Source organism: Elgaria multicarinata, chromosome 11, assembly GCF_023053635.1.
Source record: "Elgaria multicarinata webbii isolate HBS135686 ecotype San Diego chromosome 11, rElgMul1.1.pri, whole genome shotgun sequence".
In the NCBI taxonomy this organism is placed as follows: Eukaryota; Metazoa; Chordata; class Lepidosauria; order Squamata; family Anguidae; genus Elgaria; species Elgaria multicarinata.
Genome location: NC_086181.1, coordinates 33,743,550 through 33,763,499, shown reverse-complemented (window position 1 = coordinate 33,763,499; position 19,950 = coordinate 33,743,550). Strand labels below are relative to the sequence as shown.

The following is a 19,950-nucleotide window of genomic DNA, read 5'->3' as shown; positions in this document are numbered from 1 at the left end:
GAGCCTGGATCTTCAGGTAAGATCTTCTTTTAATTAACTGCTTCTTTTAATTAGCGACATTTGGAATTCCTACACAATTGTAAGGCGTCAGGGAATGCGTGGGTAGGATCACAGAATAAAACCCCCAAATCACAGAAAGATTGCCTTGTTTGGTCTCCTCTTTAATTAAATGGAAGTCCAGCCAGTTTTTCTTCTTGGCTCTCAATTTTGTTGGGTTTGGGGGAAGTTTATCTTGTTTAATATGTTGCTTTCTCCCCCCCCCCTTTTTAAAGAGAGTTCATTTCATGGTTTTGGCTTGATGTCTAGAAACAGAGACACACCCACATGCACCTCTAGCAATAGTTTGTCATGGGTCTGGAGGTGTCCTTCAGGAGACATGGGACTGGAGGTGTCCTAGGACTTTGGGTAGAAACCATGAAAACATGTAACCACTTAGGAGGCAAAAATTGCAACCAGACCCATTTGTGGGTCACAATTTGAGTCACTACTAGCCTGGTACTTTTATGTTAGTATAGTGTCTTCAGTATTTGGTTTTTTGGGGGGGGGGGGTGTGACAGCACACTGGAGGCTTATAACACTTTCGTAATATTTTTTTAAAATAGTGGATTTCAAACTGCACATTTTCCTGGAGGGGATGGGTTATACAATGAAGGACTCCCCCTCCATTTCTAGAGGCTTCTCCCCACCTTTAACTGAGTTAATAACAAACCATCAATGCCAGATTTAGGAACAAGCCAAATAAGCCATGGTTTAGGGCCTCATATTATGAAGGGCCTCTAAATATGTTGGTGATTACTATGATGTAAGATAACTAAGGTGAAATTGCTTTAGCTGAAATAAGTTGGAAAGTCTGGTGACAAAGCAGAGTTGCCTTATATAGAGAAAGCGTGGCAACACAACATTTAATATTGGTGACAATAAGGACAAACTAGAGCCAATTTATGGTTTTATACTGTTGTTTTGTTTTGAATTGTCTTAAATTTGTAAACTGCTCAGAGAGCTTCAGCTATTGGGCAGTATAGAAATGCAATCAATCAATCAAGTTCAAATCAACTATTAGCCTTCTCTGAAGATGTGTATAAAAGCACTATCTAACACTGTTTAACTACAGGCACTCTCTAATGCTTGGTGGTACCTTTTCTTTACCCTTTCTCTTATAATGGAATAACTTTTTGGTCCTTAGTTTATGGTATGGGGCATCTTGTCTCAGCATGTCTTAATCCAGCCCTGCACACCTTTCCTGTGGTGCAACTCCTTTAAGTGTCTATATTTACTAATAGTTAACTCAGTCTTCAAGTTTGGAGCCTAATTTAGCTAAAACAGCACCATCAACTCACAAGAGGGAGGGATTAGCACATTCGGGGCGGGGGGGGGGAAACCTCAAGTTTGCAAAACTACAAAAATCTTTAGGAAAAAAATTATGGGAGGAATAACACATTCCACTCCTTTCCCCAAACAGCCCAACAGGAAATGAAGGTTAGTTGTCACAGAATACTAACTGGCTGGGGATGAGACAGGGTGGGTGGGGGCAGAGAGAATGCAATGGAGTGTTGTGGAAAAGGGCACAGCGGGCTGGTTAGCGGGCAGGAACTCTGAACCAGAGGTCTCCACACTATAACATTTTGTTGCAGATCCCACTTGTATATCGATATCAATGTTAGATATGGAAAATAGACTGTAAACTTGTTCAGTGTTAACTGGTGCTGCGCCGGTTGCGTTTTCCTGTTTTAGAAGAGAGAAATAGGGCTCAGAAGGTGAAATCAGCTTACAGGCAGGTCCCATTTCAAAACATTTGAGATGCATTGATTTGCAAATGATGGGCTTATTCACATAGTCGCAGGGGGGAGGGGAACTACACTGCAGGGAGGGGTAAGAAACTTACAATGCGTGTGCCCCTCACACGACTGTGGAAGCACGCAGAGCAGTGGGGTTCCCTTACCGATCCCCACAGCATGGTTGCTTCATTGTTCTTCTGCCATGGTGGCCGCATCTCCCAGCGATGGAAACCAGGTAGTACCAGCAACCACAGAGTTTGGCACCTTCTCCATCAAAGAACTTGAGAGAGATCTCCAGATATCAGGAGACCATTTCCTAACAGTTAGCTCCCACAAAGTCACGACTGAACCAGCCATTCTGGACTATAAATCAGCAATTTACCATATCAAAGATGTTTACCATAACACCATTATGCCACCACGTTTGGCTTGGTGATCCCTCAAAAAAGTGGAGATTTGGTCCTTTGTAGTCTCCAGCCTTACAAGGACCCAAGCATAATCACAGGCCTCATTTTCTGGGTTTTCAGACAGTTACAAGAGGATAAAAATAAGCTAGTGAATTTAGCAGACTAATCTATCCAGCAAGAGTAGATACTGTAAATCATGAGCTAATAAACTGCACCACTAATTCTTACCACTAGGTGGCACCATTAGTTTCTTGGAGCTTTGTCTGGTATACCTTTGCCAACATCTCTATGGTTTCTTCTCCCCAGTCCTCATGGCCTCCCGCCCAAATCTTTCACACCTTCTCCCTAAAGCCCGGTTGCATCAGCTGGCCCGTGACTGGCTGCAGGAAGATGCTCCCAGCTTTGACTACGCAGGTTATGCAGTAGGCGAGCATCAGGAACGCGCTGTGCTCCTCTGCAAGTCCCCAGGAGTTTTAGCTGGCTTCCCGTTCTTCGAGGCGATCTTTGCTGAAGTGGGCTGCTCTGTGGAGTGGCTCCAGTCCGAGGGATCCTGGGTCGAACCAATTACCCGAGTGGCCGAAGTCCACGGGCAAGCCAAAGACCTCTTGCTGGGCGAGCGGGTGGCTCTGAACTGTATAGGACGATGCAGTGGTATTGCCACATCAGCAGCCAAGGCGTGTCGGGTGGCACAAGAAGTTGGCTGGCATGGAGAGGTGGCTGGGACGAGGAAGACCACGCCCGGGTTCCGCCTCCCAGAGAAATATGCCCTCCTCGTGGGAGGAGCTTCCTGCCACCGTTTCGACTTGGGGAGCTTCATCATGTTGAAGGACAACCATGTGTGGGCCTCTGGGAACATCACACAGGTGAGAACACAAAAAGGAAAGGAAGATAGGTCGGCCCTTAAGAAAATAATTCCATAACCCACAGTAGGGCAATACGTTTACCCGGGCCAACCAAAATGTCACAAAATGCTGATCGCTGCTTTCAAATTCTCCAAAACTCTTTATCAAATTGGCTGTGAAGCAAAGCAACGGGAGGGAAACATAACTGGTTTTGTGGTAAAGCCATCAAATCCATGTTGGTCAAATCCGTATTGGCGTGTCGTGTCGTCCGAACCTGGTGCGTGGTGCAGCTTCATACCCACCACCCTACAACGCATGACTTGCAGTAGAGGTTGTAGGGTGGGTATGTGGGCACCCTGCCACACCATGCACCAGTTTCAGACGACATGCTATCCCTCACTGCAGCATGGGTAATAGGTAAACAATGGCCAGACAGGCAGGCAGGCGGAGAAGCCATGATTGCTTCATCCTCCCCCTACCCCGATCATTGGAACTCAGAGTCTGTACACCCTGTGTTAAGACTTTGACCAATGTGGGTTTGATGGCTTCCTTTCCCCTCAGCAATTGTCCAAACGCCCCACGCCACCCCTGCAACCTTTGGGTGCTTCCTGACGAGGCTTCTATGGTGCAGTTGCCCTGGTTCAAACACATAATTTTGGGGGTGGGTGGGTTCCAGACTATGGCCTCATCTACACCATGCAGGATATGGCACTATGAATGTGGTATATAAAAGGCAGGAGCCACACTACTGCTTGGTATTGAAGTGCACTGACAACTCTTGGGACTCATTGACAAATACCATATACCACTTTCATACCGCTATATCCTGCTTGGTGTAGATGAGCCCATTGTCATCTTTCACTTGGAACCTTCCTGTGTTTTCCCACCGTTCCTTTCATCTTTTTTTTTCTTACCTCACAAAATCTGTTTAGGAGAGAAAAATTGAAGAGCTGCACAATAAGGGGCTGGTGGATATTATCTGAGGTTTTTTGGTTGTTGTTTTTAAGTGAATCTGAAGGGGTCAGAAAAATTGCTGCTGTTACAAATTTTGCTGCTGTTACGAATTGCCATAGCTCTTGGTGTTTCGTTGGGGAGAGAGTTGATGGGCTGCATTTATATTTATTATATTTTATTTTTATTTCATTAATTTTTTAGTTGTAAGTTGCCTCAGACTTTGGAGAGATGGGATGGAAATGTCTTAAATGAATCCCCAAACTTTCACTTTTTATGGCAGCCTCACCCAACCAGACATTTGGACTATAGCTTCCAGCATTCCTGAACATTGCCCGGGTTGGCTGGGGCTGTTGGGAGTTGAAATCTACAACCTCTGGAAAGCACCAGGTTGGGGAAAGCGCTCCTACGGGTTTTATACAGAGTCACCAGCACCTAAGTTTAAGTGAGCCATTTCACAGCCATTGTAGCTGACTGGCAGCCCGGTCTTATCAATTGCATAGCAAGAGAAACATTTCCCATGAAAGATCCAGCTCAAGCATCCATGGACAACCTGCATGTGATTCTTCTGAGGAAAAGTCAACCCTTCTAAGCAGAAAATGGTGGGAAAATGCCAAATTGCTACGTGCTGGTGTTATGTGCATTTTAAGCACTCCCACTAAGCTACATCACACCGCCTCTGCTGTTCACCCTTAAAGAATGCCTTTTCTGCTCAGGATTAAATGTAGATAACTCTTTGTCTGTACTATGCATTAGCTTAACCCAAGGGGTAAGCAACTTGGGCCCCTCCAGATATTTTGGACCAGATCTCCCATAAACCCAAGCCAATGGTCAGGGATTATAGGAATTGTAGTCTACTCTAAACTAGCTGGAGAGCACCAGTTTGCCCTGTTTTTCAATGTGTGCAATCCCACAGGCTGTCCAAAGTGCCCGGCGTGTCGGAGGCTTTGCCCTGAAGGTAGAAGTTGAATGTTCCTCGTTGGACGAGGCTCTGGAAGCATCAGAATGCGGTGCTGATATTATCATGTTGGACAATTTTGCTCCTGAGGTACTTGGCTGGGATAAGATGGGGCCAGGTTTGGAAACTGAAATTAGCCCTTGTTGTTTTTTTAAAAAAAAGTCCTGCCCTTTTTTCTTTCTTTCTTTCTTTGGTAAACATTCTGCCTTTTGTATTTTGGCTTTTTGAATCTCTACCAGAACATTATCATAATCTTAAAGAGGTTGTGTTGAGCTGGGTTACTTCAATAGTGTCAGGCCCTGTATTTCCGAACAGTGGAGTTTCCTTCCTCTGCGGACACACGTGTACCTGGCTCCAACTCCAGCGTGGAATTGTGTGCTCTTCCAACCAATTTTGGTCTTTTTAAAAATCTTTTACCCCCTCAGCACTGTGCTGGCTTAGCCGTTTCCTGGAAACAGAGGACCTGACTGCTCCTGTGCTTGGTTCAATTTTATTATTATTTATTTCTATTAGTTGTGGATCGCTTTTCAACAAAAAGTTCTCAAAGCGGTTTACATAGTAAAAGGTGGCATACAAGCATGCTTTAATAAAGTTCTGTACAGTTGTACCGGTGGGAGGGGCGGAGGCTTTCACATATAGAATAAAGGATCACACTCCCTCAACTTACGACTATCGATGCAGCTTGTGGTTTTTGAAATGTCTTTGGGCCTCGGTTTTATGACCCCCAAATAAGTGGCTCTAGTGACGTGTTTAAAAACCATCTTATCCTATGTGGGAAGCGCTTCACAGACATGGCTTCGTGTGCAGTTTGAACCCCATGCTGTACTCTGCCATGCTACGTAAGACTTGGGCCTCAAGCCTCAAAGTGCGAGGGCTTGATTTTTGACCCGGGCTCTGTTCCCGTTAATCCACTTTGTTCTCCTTCTGCAGGACTTGCATCCCACGGCCAGCGCCTTGAAGGCCTCCTTCCCCCGTGTGACCGTTGAAGCCAGCGGGGGAATCACTGAGGATAACGTGGCCCGCTTTGTGGGGCCCAATATTGACGTGGTCTCCCTTGGTTGCCTCACTCAGTCAGCAAAAGTCGTCGATTTCTCCCTCAAGATCAGCCGGGACCTGGCCCCTAAGCCACCTCTGCGGAATTTTGTCTTCTGAGTCCTCAAGATTTGAAAGCCAGTCCCAATAAAATCTGTGGGGAGTTTGTCGTTGAACAAGGCATAGAAGAAGGGGGACTGCCTTCCTTAACCTGATACTCTCCAGTTGTGTTGGACTACAACTCCCATTGTCCCCAGCAAGAAAGCCCATTGGCCTGCTAGCCGGGAATGACATCTGGAAGGTACAGGTTGGCAAATGCTGGTGTATTGGCTTTGCCAAGTATCACCCTATGTATCATGGCTCTGCCCATTCTCCTCCCCACCCACCCCAGATTGCCTGGAGTGGATGGAGGGTGGGCAAAGGGACCAGTGGAGCAACAGGAAGGTAGAAGCTATCCTGGCAGCCTCTGCTCTTGCCACTTCACACTTCTTAAAGATGTTGGTGTGAGTTCTCAACTGGCAACTCTGAAAAGTGATCTTTTCCTGCCTTGCCTCCTCGGCTCCTGCTGCTGGTGGTTTTCGTAAGCTAGCCAATAAATCAGTCGGGTTTTTTGTGTGTGTTTTTAAAAAGGTATTTCACTGGCATTGATTTTGTCACCTGTCCAACCCAATACTATTTTTTTTCTGAATCCCCTCAGGGATCCCTCCCCACAGTATGCCCAGCCCACTTGGTGGGAAGGCAGAGGAGGAAAGAGAGAGAGAGAGAGAGACAGAAAATGAGAGAGGAAATGTGAGAGAAGGGAAAGACAGTGGCAGAAAGGGGTGACCCCCACTCACTTTGGCTTCTGGCTCTGTCCTCCGTTGGCTTTGGCCCCAGTTGCTGCCAACATGCGCCCCCTTTGTCCAAACTGTCCAAACACTCATACGCACCCTCCCCAACAAGCCTGCCATACGACACCCCTCAAACCTGGCCTGCCTCTATGCTCCTCCTGCTCCTCCATTGCATTCCCCAAGCACCACCATGCTTTCCCTGTCAAAGGCCAACTCTCTGCTCCACAGCCATAACTGAAGGATTCCTTGAATCAAATACACTGAATTCCAAAAGAAACCATAGCAAAGCTCCAGCCCAAAGGTTCCCTGTCATAAGAATGTAAGAAGAGACTTGATGCTGGATCAGACCAAGGGTCCATCTAGTCCAGCACTCTGTTCACACAGTGGCCAACCAGGCATTAGCCAGGAACCAACAAGCAGGACGTGGTGCAACAGCACCCTCCCGCCCATGCTCCCCAGCAACTGGTGCACACAGGCTTACTGCCTTGAATACTGGAGGTAGCACACAACCATCAGGGCCAGTAGATTGTCGTCAGAGATTGTGACGACATTCTTGTGTGATAATTCAAAGTAACTACCACTTCCCGATTCCTTGCTTCAAATCCCACTTTGTCCTTATGGAAGCATTGCACGGGTGGAGGGAAAACCCACTGCTGCCACCCCCTGCCCCCCAGTCTCAGATCAGAGTTGCAGTGGGACTGCGGGGTGGACTAGATCCCTTTCTCTGTGCTGTTCCAGAACGGAGAAGAAAAAATGGGGGAGGTGACGTCCGGAGGCAGGACCACGCCCCCTGATGTGCCATCAGGGCTGAGGCCACGCCCCCTGACATAATCTTGCCTCCCCCCACCGCAAAACAGTCCTGCACCCCTGCTTTAATCCCTGCTGAGTGTGAAAACAGTTCATAAATTATAGGAGGGGTAAACAAGTGTGCTCAGCCTAAGTTCAAAAAGTCTCTGCAAGCGATCACTTCATACTTCTGGTAAGAGCCATTTGTCCCTCTCTGGCCAGCAGCCTGTAGGGGAAGATGGAAGGAAAGGGAGAAGAGGAAAGAGGTGGCAGAAAGAGAAAAAGGATTGGCAGAAAGAGAGAGAGAGGAGAGGGGCTGGCCTTGCCCACCTTTGCCTGTTCACCACTAGCATGCAGTCCCCAAAAGATCACACCCACACCCTGCAAGGGAATGCAGTCCTCTACAGAGGAAAGTTTCTCCACCCCTGAGTGAATGTGTGTGAATGGGTTTATTAAACTAAAAATCATGTGAACGCGGCCCTGGGGGTATTAAGAATGTACATATGGAGCCCAGTGAGTGATGTGAGAATACCTGGGATCTGTGGCATTACAGAAACTAAACGGTGTGTGAACCTGATCAGGGATCTGGATGGGAAGCCCTATATAAGAGCAGGGATATAAGAATAAATAAGTAAATAAAATGTACAAGTGAAGCACCTTTAGCCCTGTCACTCGATGACGGAAATTTAACCAGATTAATCATATGATTTTTAGTCGATTAATCTGTTGGTTACATTTGGGAAGCGTATTTCTTTTGCATAGATGATGGATGACGCATACCTGGCGTCTTCTTAGAAGAGCCATGATGGAAAGAATTCTGCTTTAAGCTGGGGTTGCCACCTGCAGTTTTTATAAGCATGTGTTCTAAAACTATCTTTTTTAAAAAATCCGCCCAAACACTTACAGAAGAATAATTTAGGACACAATCCTATGCATATTTAGATAGGAGTGGTAGGCCTTTTTTCTACCTAACCATGCAAAGGATTGTAACTTCCAACAGATTAATCAACTAAGGGGTGCAATCCTACGGCTGTTTAGACAGAAAAGAATGCCTACAACTCCCAGCATTCCCCAGCCAGCCATGATGTCTGCAGAATGCTGGGAGTTGTAGGACTTTTTTTCTGCCTAGACAGACATAGGATTGCACCCTAAACCAGTCTTCCTCAACCTTGTGGCCTCCAGGTGTATTGGACTACAGAGTTTCCACTAGCTGTAATCCAACACATCAAGTTCAGGAACCGGAATAGGAATTGGGATTTAACAAAAAAACAAAAACAAACCCCAATTAAGGGAATGTGCCCACCATACAAAACCATTCTAGGCGTATTTCATATTGTGAGAAGACAGACAGATTGTAACAACAGGGGCATTAGAAACAGAGCTGTCCTCGTTTTTATTGAGACATTTTACGGAGGAAGGTCCCAGTTAGGTCAAGACTAGTTGAGGTGGGCAGAAGTTGGCTTTGGGGGGCATAATTTTCCTCCCCAAATCATTGTAATAGTAATAAATAACAGATTGACATGTATACTGTTGGGGTACAAAAGTGTGTGGATCATCAGGGACCAGCTTAAGGGAAACTCCCCAGCCTGGGGGTGTTTGGGTGTATCCCCCCACAAAGCAAGGGTGGTATTTATTCCCCTTCCTTGTCCTCTCCGTGTGTGATGACGTGGCAGATGTTCTTGTAGTCAACGTTGCCACCTACATCTGGAGGGAAGGCGTGCCACATGTTCTTGATCTGGTGGAGAGAGGAGAGGGTTAAGGTGAGAGGTGGGGTGATTTTTGAAGCCGTTTCCCTTCCCAGGAGTTAAAAAAAACATGGTGACCCCATTCAGAAGACACCTTAAACCATGGCTTTCACCCCCATGGTTAAGCCAGAAAGCCAAGCTGGGTTCAGAAGACACCTTAAACCACGCCTTTAACCACAATAAGGCTTTTTGCTTTATTCAACATGGTTAAAGCCATGGTTTAAGGTGTCTTCTGAACGGGCCCAGTATAATCCAGTTCAGTAAATGTATTGATATTTTAAAAATGCAGATAACTAATCAGGTGGAGGGAGACAGCGAGGAATTCAGGAGCAAAGAGGAGGATGATAGGCAAAGATATTTATTTTATTATTTTTACAAGGTTCTCCACAGTGCTGCCAACCTCACCAACTGACTCCCACCTTAGTTCTGCGATGGAAATTTGGCACATCCAATCAGGATAGAGCTTCTGTTTTCTAGTCCATGGGGCGAGGGGGGGGGGCAGTTTCATGATAGAAAACTCTTAATTGGCTGCAGTTTCCCATGACATGTAACACCACAAGCCTGCATAGACATCTCATGTTCCAGGCCGGAACTATATGTGGAAATGGCTTGCAATTACTCTGTGGTGACAGAAAAGCTCTCTGCACATGCTCAGAAGCATTCTATTATCCTTTGATATGGGGGGGGGAGATTTAATTGGCATAAGCTATAACTGGCATAAGCATATTCAAATTTAATATTCTACCCTGAGTCTAACATTCTAGCTTTTGCAGAATTTAGATATATATTTTTTTTGGCAAGGAGCAGCACATGGCAGAAGATCAGTTGATAAGAGGGGCATGGGGGAAGAGGAAAATTGGGACAACAGCATGATGCAGGGAAGTTCCCTTACCTCTTCAGGGGTGAACCGGTCACACTGGGTGGTCAGGAGTTCTTCCAAGCTGGAGTGAAGCAAAGAGAACAGAAATATTTGTGACCTCCCTCTTAGATTGTCCCCAAACGCTCCACCTTGAGAAGCCTTTGATTCTGGAGAACTTCTACGCCACAATCATGTCACCCACACCCACACACCAACCCCAGTCTTGCATAAGCCCAAAACCCATATTGACAGAAATATTTTTGTTCGGAAAGATTAGTGGCTATTAAGCCATCACCACCCTTGCAAAATGTGGCCTTTTCATAGACCACCACCACCACCTTCTTTGAATCCCAGTTCTTCAAGAACTTTAATCCCACAACAAGGAACTTTATTCCTCTTCCCTCCCAATCCCCTTTCCTTTTGTGTCATGTCTTTTAGATTGTAAGCCTGTGGGCAGGGACTGTGAAGAAATACTTTTGTAAGCCGCCGTGAGAGCCTTTTTTGGCTGAATGGTGGCATAAAAATGCTTAAATAAATAAATAAATAAACAAACATGCATACATGTACTCCACAGATTCATGGTTGGGCAGGGCTCACACCCAGCAGGGGCCCCCCAACAAGAGCCCCCTGCTCTTCTTCACCATGGCAACCTGCTTGTTCACCTGCCTCTCGCTCCGGCCCAGACAACAGGGCTGATGAGGGGCAGGAGACGCCATGGCCCGCTTGCTCACTGGCTCTCTGCCTGGCCTGCAAACAAGTGCTAACTGCGATGAGAAAGAGGAGTATTAGCTCCTGCTGATAATGAAGTGACACGGTAGAGAGACTGAGAGAGAGGGGTGACTGAGGAAGTCTTGCCCAAGAGTCCTCAAAAACCTGGAGCTGGTCCTGCACAGGTTTTATTCTTCTCATGGAATGGGAGTTTTATAAGTACTAGAGATCTCGAAGAAAAATCTCAAAACCATCAACAACGTTAGTCTAGATCCCAGGTGTTTTTACAGGTGGTGTAGGTTTGTAGTACAATCATGGGTGCAGTGTATTGTCTCAGAGACAGTGTGATGGTTCAGGTGTAATAGCCAATCCCTGGTCTGCCTGTCAAGTACAAGCCTCAGGCTTGCATACTTGCATTCTCTCTCTGACTTCTCGTTTTGGGCCAACCATAGTTTGCTGTCACATCTGAATCAGTAAACTAAGGTTTGCAATTTGCCATCCAAACCAGGACTGAAAACTCACCGCAAACTGATTCTGGTTTGGAGGGTAAGTGCAAGCCATAGTTTGCCAATTTGAATGTAACGACAAATCACGGTTTGCTTGAACAAGCAAGTCAGGGAGGGAACTGGAGCTTGCAATGAGAGGAGGGAGAATATGTGAGCCCCAGGACAGCCAAACCATGATTTGGTATTACGCATGAACTAGTCCAGAACCTCTTCTGGAAGTGAGTTGGCGTAGATACTCACAATTGCTTCTTGACACTGCCCTTGCCCTCAGGGTCCAGGACTTTGAAGGCGCCAATGATTACGTCCTCGGGATCAGCACCTGGTGGGATGAAGGGTGAGCGGCAGTGAGAGGTGGGGACAAGCCATGGAGCAGGGAAGGAGGTGGGCAACACATGGGAGGAATCACTCACCCTTCAGCTTCTCCCCAAACATGGTGAGAAAGACGGTGAAGTTGATTGGGCCGCTGGCCTCCTTGATCATGGCATCCAGCTCCTCATTCTTTACATTCAGGCGCCCTGCGGAGCCAGGGAGGGGAGGGTTAGCAGCTGAGGGGAGGCTTGGTGTGGGGTGTGTGTGTGGGGGTGTCCCATCAACCACCAAACTTTGGTTCACCTCCTGCTCTCACTGTCCTCTTTCAACATTCCCTTTTGTCTTACCCATAGCAGCGAATGTATCTCGCAAGTCTTCCTTGTCAATGATGCCATCTCTGTTCTGGTCAATGACAGTGAAGGCCTAGGAAACAAGATAGAAGAAGAACACACTGTGGGGTTGTAGAAAATCTAACTTCAGCCCCCCCCCCCCACTTCCCCAAACAAAAATGAGCGTTGCTAGAATCTAGGACAGCTTTCTCAACCTGGTCCACTCCAGATGTGTTGGACTGCAACTCCCATCATCCCCCAGGCATGGGAGATAGGAGATGCAGCCCAAGGTATCTGGAGGGCACTAGACTGAGGAAGACTGATTCAGGATTTGTAGGGTAACTACTTTGCAACAATCTTTGGACCTTGAACCTTCTCACTTTCAATAGCGATCTAGATCTGCATCATGCTGCCACGGCCTCTACAGATATTTGCATGCAAACATGGGCTTCCATTTCCAATGGCTTTGTGTAATACTTATATGCAATTCAGTACAACCTCGGTGGGAATGTAAAACGGCAGTGTTGTAGCCATAAGATTTTGCTGGTACTCCAAGGACCCCTTCACAAATGCCTGTCCAGCACTTGCTGACTCACGTAGTGACTTGCATGTGTGAATGGGCCACTACAGCGCAAATGTCAGAACATGGGAGTTAAATGCCACCTCTTCAGCACCGCAAACACAATGCTTTTCAGCAGAATCGGTTCACATACTGAGCTGCCAGTCTCCAAGCGTTGGCCGACCGAATGATGAGGAACATAAATGTATGTGTGAATGAGCCCTGAGTTCAGCAACGGATGTGGGTAAAATGGTTTTCGGAACGGCACTGTTTTGTTGGTATGCCATACCCATCCGTGCTTATGACTGGTAAATGGAAAATCACATGAACCCAGGTTTGTGTGGTGGATTTCTGCATAGACTGGAATTTCTTTGTTTCCTTGGGCTCATCTACACCAAGCAGGATATTCCATTATGAAAGTGGTATATAAAAGGCAGGAGCCACACTACTGCTTTCTAGCAGTATTGAAATCCATTGCAATGCAGGATCTACACTGCTGCTTTATAGTGGTACTGAAGTGCACTGACAACTGTTGGGGCCCATGACACATCTACACCAAGCAGGATATAACACTATGAAAGTGGTATGAAAGTGGTATATTGTATGTATCAGTGGGCCCCAACAGTGGTGAGTGCACTTCAGTACCTCTGTAAAGCAGTCGTGTGGCTCCTGCCTTTTATATACCGCTTTTATACCACTAAGTGGAATATCCACCTTAGTGTAGATGAGCACCTTGTGTAACTGGTGCTCATGGTACGCCATCCGTAGCCATGCATGAACTTGCTTTTAACAAGTTAACATTGACTTGAAGAAAGGATATTAAAAGGAGCATTCTGACTGCAAGAACTATTGGGTAGTAGGAATGACGTGGGGGGCAGATAGGTGGATGTCTCCAGATCCCTAGCGACTTCCGGTTCCATAGCATGGACAACCTATTGTCCCAGATACAGATTGCTTCAAAGCTGGACATGGCCTCCAGCTTAGATTTCCGCAGGTTGAGAAAGACAACTCTAGAACAATGAGGGGAACAAACAGTCTGCTGACAAAGTTGCCAAAGAACTGGGCATATATAGCCAAGAGCACCTGTCCCCAACCTGAGGCCCCCCAGATGTGTTTGTACTACAATCCCCATCACATCTGAATGGCTTCAGGTTGGGGAAGGCTGGCCAAGAGAAGAGAAGGCTTGTGGCTTCTAACCATCTCAAAAGTTGTGACATACAAGGAGACAGGAAAAATTAACTTGAGGCCATTGAACGTTGGCCAAGAAACAGTAGCTTGTAGCAACTGGGTAATTTACTCGGGGAGGTTGCCACATCTCTTCTCTCTGGAATTTTTATGAAGGAAGTCTCTGAGCAAATGGCCAGGCTTGGACTGAACGTGCTGTGGTGTCCTTCTTCCAGTTCTCTTCTCTGACGCTGATTGAGCAATGCATTATGGGACCTTGGAGACGCCAACCCTGGCTGGTGCAATCCCCTTCGAGCCTCTCTCCCCCTCCTCCCTGCATCTCTGCAGCTGTGCCCTAGAGACACCTGTCACTTGATATCCCTCTTTGCCTCCAAGCAGGAATGAGAACAATCTTAAAGTGTCTCATATGCAACTCCATACCCCTCCCTAAGGGGACAGGTGGTACATTCCAAAGGAGCTGTTGATGAGGGCTCCGAAGGATGGCCCGGAGCAGAGGGGGTGAAAGAACTAACTCCCTCCTTGCCTCACCCACTGTAATACCCTCTTTTTCTGCTTTGTGCTCTCTCGACCTTTCTCTCCTCCTAAAAATGTTAGATTCTATGCAGTGTCTGTGCAGGACCACATCTCTTGTTCAGGGAATGAAGAGATGGGGCAGATTAGAAATGTAATAAATAAATAAACAAACAAACTCTCTCTTCATTTCAAGGGCAAAAATTACAATCGGAGAGGGCGGAGGAGAGGCAGAAACAGCATCATCCCAGCTACTCAGCATTGCTGTTTGAGCAAAGGCAGGATAGGTCCCTGACTTTACAGAGGACAGCCCTTGATTTGAAGGCACCCTCTATTTCAGACTTTCCCAACCCGGCAACCTCCAGAGGTGTTGGACTACAACATCCATCGTCCCCAGCCAAAAGTACAGAGCAGCAGGAGCCTTAAAGTTGTCCATCACCTGTTAGCACTCTGGTAACAGGCTGAGCAGGCCCACCTTGCTACGATGAGATAGATGTCTTGGGTTTCCATTCAAACGATAATAGTTATTTTTAAACTTGAATCTATACACATATCATTGTATAAATATACAATTATATACAATATATATATATTCACATACAGAACTGAGTGCATGCAAATGTTCTGCCTCCTCTCTCAGTGATGCACTTCCTCCCTTCTTGTGTAAGGAAGAAGCACTTGCTTTGGGGGGCATCAGCAGGAGCTCTTTCCAACCAATGGATAAAACTCCCCATTCAGTGCACTGAAAAAATGCTCATTGAGGGGTGTGGGGGGAAGCAATCCCTTAGCTACCCTTGGGCAGGTGTGGAGAAGGCCAATGCAGCAGCAATGCCACGGTAACTATCCCGATTACTCATTTAGTACAGGGCACTTTCCAGAGTAACAGAAGCCAAAGCTCCCTGCCCTGATGATTGAGCAGTCAACATTCGGTGACACGGAAAAGTGCTCTGAGAGTTTGATCCCAGTAAGGGATAAGCAGTCAGGTCTAGGGAACCTTGTAAAAAGAAAATAAAAGAAGAAGAAGCAACACAAAAGGCACTAAGCTCCATCATTCAAGGAGAGAATTGAAGACAAGATGCTGCCTTCTACCAAGTGATACCATTGATCCATCTAAGCCAGTACCATCAAGTACTAACTGGCAGGGGCTCCAAACAGACCCTCCTCAATGTGAAGGTCGGCAAATAAGAAGCTCAGAGAAGGTCCAGGGAGCAGTGGCAGTGACACCAGAAGAGAAGCCAAAGTTCTTCTCTGATAGCCACTGTGGGAGAGGGAGCATAGCATAGTAGTTAGAATTTTGGACTAGAACTAGCAAGGACAGGATTCAAAATCCCCAGTCAGCCATGAAGCTCACTGTGGGAAAGGCAGTTTAGGGTAGTAGTTGATGTGTTGGATTAGGGAGACCTGGGTTCAAATCCCCGTGAAGCTCCCTGGGTGACTTCGGGCATCACATATGTCACAGAGTGCTTGTGAAGATAATGTGCAACGAGGAAAGTCACAGGAAAACCGCGTAAGCCTCCTTGAGCTCTTGGGAGGAAGGGCAGAGTCTATATTGGAACGAGGTCCAAAGTGACAGAAATGTAAGAAGATAAATATCACAAGGGCAAAGTCTGCTCTCTTCACCAAAGATTTTACAAACAGGTTGTCATCAAAAAGTAAAGAGGTGCAAAAAAAGAAAAGAAGAAAGAGTTGCCAATAGAGCGCAGGAGAAAGGAATAAGGTTGTGGAGATTCCCAAAGGAGCTAGAAAGAACTAAGGCCATTCTTTCAATGTATTTGAAGCCAGAAGGTCTTCTGCTGCCGCCGCCGCCGCCCTCCTCCTCCTCGTCATCCTCAGGGCCCAGCCACCCAGAATCTGTCTCTAGAGATCTCCTTGTAAGGAGCTGCCACTTGCTCCAAGCACAGATGTCGCCTATTTTCTCGGCCCTCCCTCACCCAAAATAGACACTGCTCCATCTCAAGGGGCTGAGAAAGGAAACACCACCATTCTTGGGGTGGGGGTGCGGAGGGGAGGCAGCAGCGACGTCTGCAAAAGGGCAAGGAAGGGCCTCTCAAAAATGGAGACCCAAAGATCTCAGATGGGGACGTCATGTGAAAGGCCCTGACCACTGCAGTGGCTTCCTAAAAGGAATAAATTGGGATTATGGCTTGAAAAGAGGGGTTACTTGAATGGCATGCAGAGGTGTGGGGCGGATGCGTGTGGAATCTAGCTTACGCTACAGAGGAGCCAGAGTAGACAGGAATACCTTCTAAGGCTGCAACTCTAGGCACACTTCCTTGGGAGTAAATGCCATTGAACAAAAGCAAGGCTTACTTCTGAGTAAATACAGTTAGGATTGTGCAGCCCAACTAAGTTTTGTTGACAATTTCTGCTCTTCTGAGACAAAAGAACTTTGATAGAAGAACTTGGTTAAATTATAGCACTTATGGCGCATCTACCCCCCCCCTCTTTCAGAGAAAACCCATTAGAACTTGAGAATGTCTACCATTAGCAACATTTGAGAGAACCTGAAATATACAAGGGTTGAAGTGAAGTTTAGGAAAGGAAGATTAGTGAGATGTGGGCCTCCACATACATCTGTTAGATGGAATTCCGAAGCTGTGATCTGCCAATTTGTAAAGGATCGATTCTATCTACTCGGTCTGCCACCATTGACTATCCATGTATTGCTATTTTTTAAATAGCCCCAGAGGAGAACTCAACCGACTCCTAAGGCACAGTACAGCCAGAAAATTCTTCCACGTATCTCATCTTGACCTTTCCTTCCCACGTACCCGCTCCCAATCTTGTTGAACTCAAAGAAATTTAATTGATATTCTGTTCATGGTGATGAATCTACAGATCTGAACATTCTTTACACAACTCTTGTGTGGCCGTTGGCTCTCTGAGCTAGACATACATGCCCATGTAAATCAGCTTCTCTCCAAATGTTTAATTGTCATTGTTTGTTGCATCTAAAAAGTCCCCGGTTGATCAGTCACTTTCTCAAAGGGCAGAGAAAAATTCTGCAATGAATAATCCAGGTAAGGCTTAAGGACAACATTAAGTCCCATATGCTCAGAGGAGCAGTTAGATCATTTTAGACCCCGGACATTAAGGTCTTATGGCCCCACTATTTAGATCGCAATGTGTATTACTTTACTCACTACAAATGGTCTTATAGGACATCCTACCTCTGCCTCCCCGCATCCCTTTAGATGGCAGTGTGCATTGCTTCAATTATTTCAAAATCTGGTGAGCCAACACATTATCGTAAAGTGTGGTAAACCTCTCCTGGTCATTTTGCGGAGTGGAGCCCTGGACGTTACCCTAGAGTCCAACCCCGATGGCACCACCATACACATTATATTTCCCAGCAAATTCCATCCATTCCCGCCTCCACCTCTTCCTTGTTTCTTACCTCTTTGAACTCCTGAATTTGTGTTTGGTCAAACATGGAGAAGACATTTGAGCTTCCTCCTTCTGTTGCTGCCCTTCTCTTTGCCTTCTTGGGTGCCTGTAATGGGTTAAAATGGGAATTAAGGATTGGGCCACTCCACCAGAATTAGGGGGGGCTAGACGTCCTGCTTTAGAGAGGACAGTCCTCTATTTGACAGTGTCCTCTATTTGAAGTCTTGTTTAAAGATAAACAACCATGAGAAGAAAGGAGAGGAGAGCATTAGGGGCCTTGAAGTTGCCCGTCAACAGGTAAAACCGGGGCAGCAAACTGAGCAGGCCCAATAGCTCACCTCTTCAGTCTTTCCCATTAAGGTAAGATGTATTGCATTTCATTTAAACCATAGTCACTGTTTTTAAATCGGCATCTATACTTATAAATTAGCATATGCAAATGTTATGCAAATTTGCCATGTTCTTTTTTTGGGTGTGTGTGATGCAAAAATAGACACTTTATACATATCATGAAAATATATGACATTTCATTAAGGATGGAAAAGGGGCCACACCTACAGGTTTCTAGAGAATTGGAATATTGGCAAGGAAATCTTGAATACAATTAAGCACAACATTTTAAAAATAATTTAATACTTTTCTGTTTCTGGGGGGGAAAAAGCACCTGGAAACAATTCTCACTTTGAAATAAATGCCTTACATCGTTTTCATAACCATATTTTTGAATCTGGTTCTCTCCCTTCTTCGTTAAATGATTCATCTATCACTGGCATCCCTAAGTCTGTCAAAGATCATACTTGTGCAAATTTTCAGCCTATTTCATTAATTAATGTAGATATTAAAACATCTGTTATTTTAGCTGATAGACTTCAAGAAGTTAATGCAACACTAATTGAAGCAGGTCAGGTGGGACTTATCAAACACAGATTAGCCCTTGATCGGATAGCTTTAAATACTGATAGACTGGACCAGGCCACCATTTTTACTTTGGATGCTGAAAAGGCTTTATAGCTGCCACAATGGTTTAAAAAACTGTGGGGAGGAAAAAAGATCCTTTGATGAACAAACCCAAAACATTGGTTGGTGGTGAAAAATCACACATTTTAGCTTGCGAAATGGAAGAACCAGTAACTCCTGTTTCAGGACATATTGTTGACATTGAAAACTGAGATACCTCCCAAAAATCTCTATTGCAGATTTGTGGCAACTGATCTTTATCATCCTGATATTGGTGTGGGTTGGTGATGCCTAGCAAATTGCTTATGTCTCTTGAAATTGTCTACATATTTTAAGCGTCCAAAAACTCTTCTTAAGGTAATAAATGTATGGATGTTAATAACGTATGGTGTGATATTTTCCTGTAAAAAGAAAGTTTGGACAAATACAACCTGAGCGAGCAAATATTATTCGACGATAAATAAGAAGTATACCAGAGAATGTTACCAACCCAAAGCTGATGTGTGTAATAGTGTGCAGATCCCGGGCAGGGCAGGGCAGGGGCTGTTCCCCAAAACAGCAATGTAAATACCTCTAGCTGCTTTCAGAGCCCTGCCCCATGTGTGAAAAGAAAAACCAAACTGGAAGAAAGATTTGCCTTCTTTTCCTCCAGTTTTCTCTTCCATCCTTAGTCTAGCATACATCTCCTTTGAACAATGCTTCTCTAATTATGTGATATGTATGCGTGTATTTTTGTATGAGTCTGTGTATGTATGTATGTATGTATGTAATGAATTTATATCATTGTGTTCTACAGCCCCAGCAACTGTCACCTGCTACTTGCCCCCGCCACTTCCCACCAGTTATGCTTCCTTATGATTCGAGCACAGGGTCAAACCAGGTCATGGCATAACACAACTATCTGGAGATGTCTTGGGGCATCTCCAACACTTTTACAATGGGACCCATAGCTAGTGGGAGGTGGAATGATATCACAACTTGGCCCTCAAGTGGTGACACTTGACAAGGGATCCAGTTCCAGATCATTCCAAAGTTGCGCAAGGCACGGAAGAGAAGGGGATTTGGAGATCCATGTTTACAAAAGCACAAGTTCATAAAACAGCGCTCTTTTGGAAGTAGGTTTGGTGCAGGAGGGAAAAAAAAGGGTGTGGGTTTCTTGATCCTCCTGCAATACTACCTAAGAAGTGACCCGAACCTCCAAAATATGCCTTGTAACACTTCAGGAATCCCAGAACTATAAAGTAAGAGATGGAGATGCAGCCTTCCCCAGCCTGGGGCCTCCAGATGTGCTGGGCTACAACTCCCAATGGCCAGA

General features: G+C 45.8%; 1 protein-coding gene across 1 annotated transcript; it reads right to left on the bottom strand.

The window, feature by feature from the left end:
• Positions 1 to 8,948: 8,948 nt before the first annotated feature.
• On the bottom strand, positions 8,949 to 17,810 carry MYL11 (myosin light chain 11). Its single transcript, XM_063138366.1, has 6 exons — positions 17,689 to 17,810; positions 12,056 to 12,131; positions 11,810 to 11,914; positions 11,640 to 11,718; positions 10,219 to 10,267; positions 8,949 to 9,316 (listed from the first exon to the last, which is right to left on the bottom strand). The coding sequence occupies exons 1-6, from the start codon at positions 17,722 to 17,724 to the stop codon at positions 9,212 to 9,214; spliced, it is 450 nt and encodes a 149-aa protein (XP_062994436.1). The 5' UTR covers positions 17,725 to 17,810; the 3' UTR covers positions 8,949 to 9,211.
• Between the last annotated feature and the right edge of the window lie 2,140 nt (positions 17,811 to 19,950).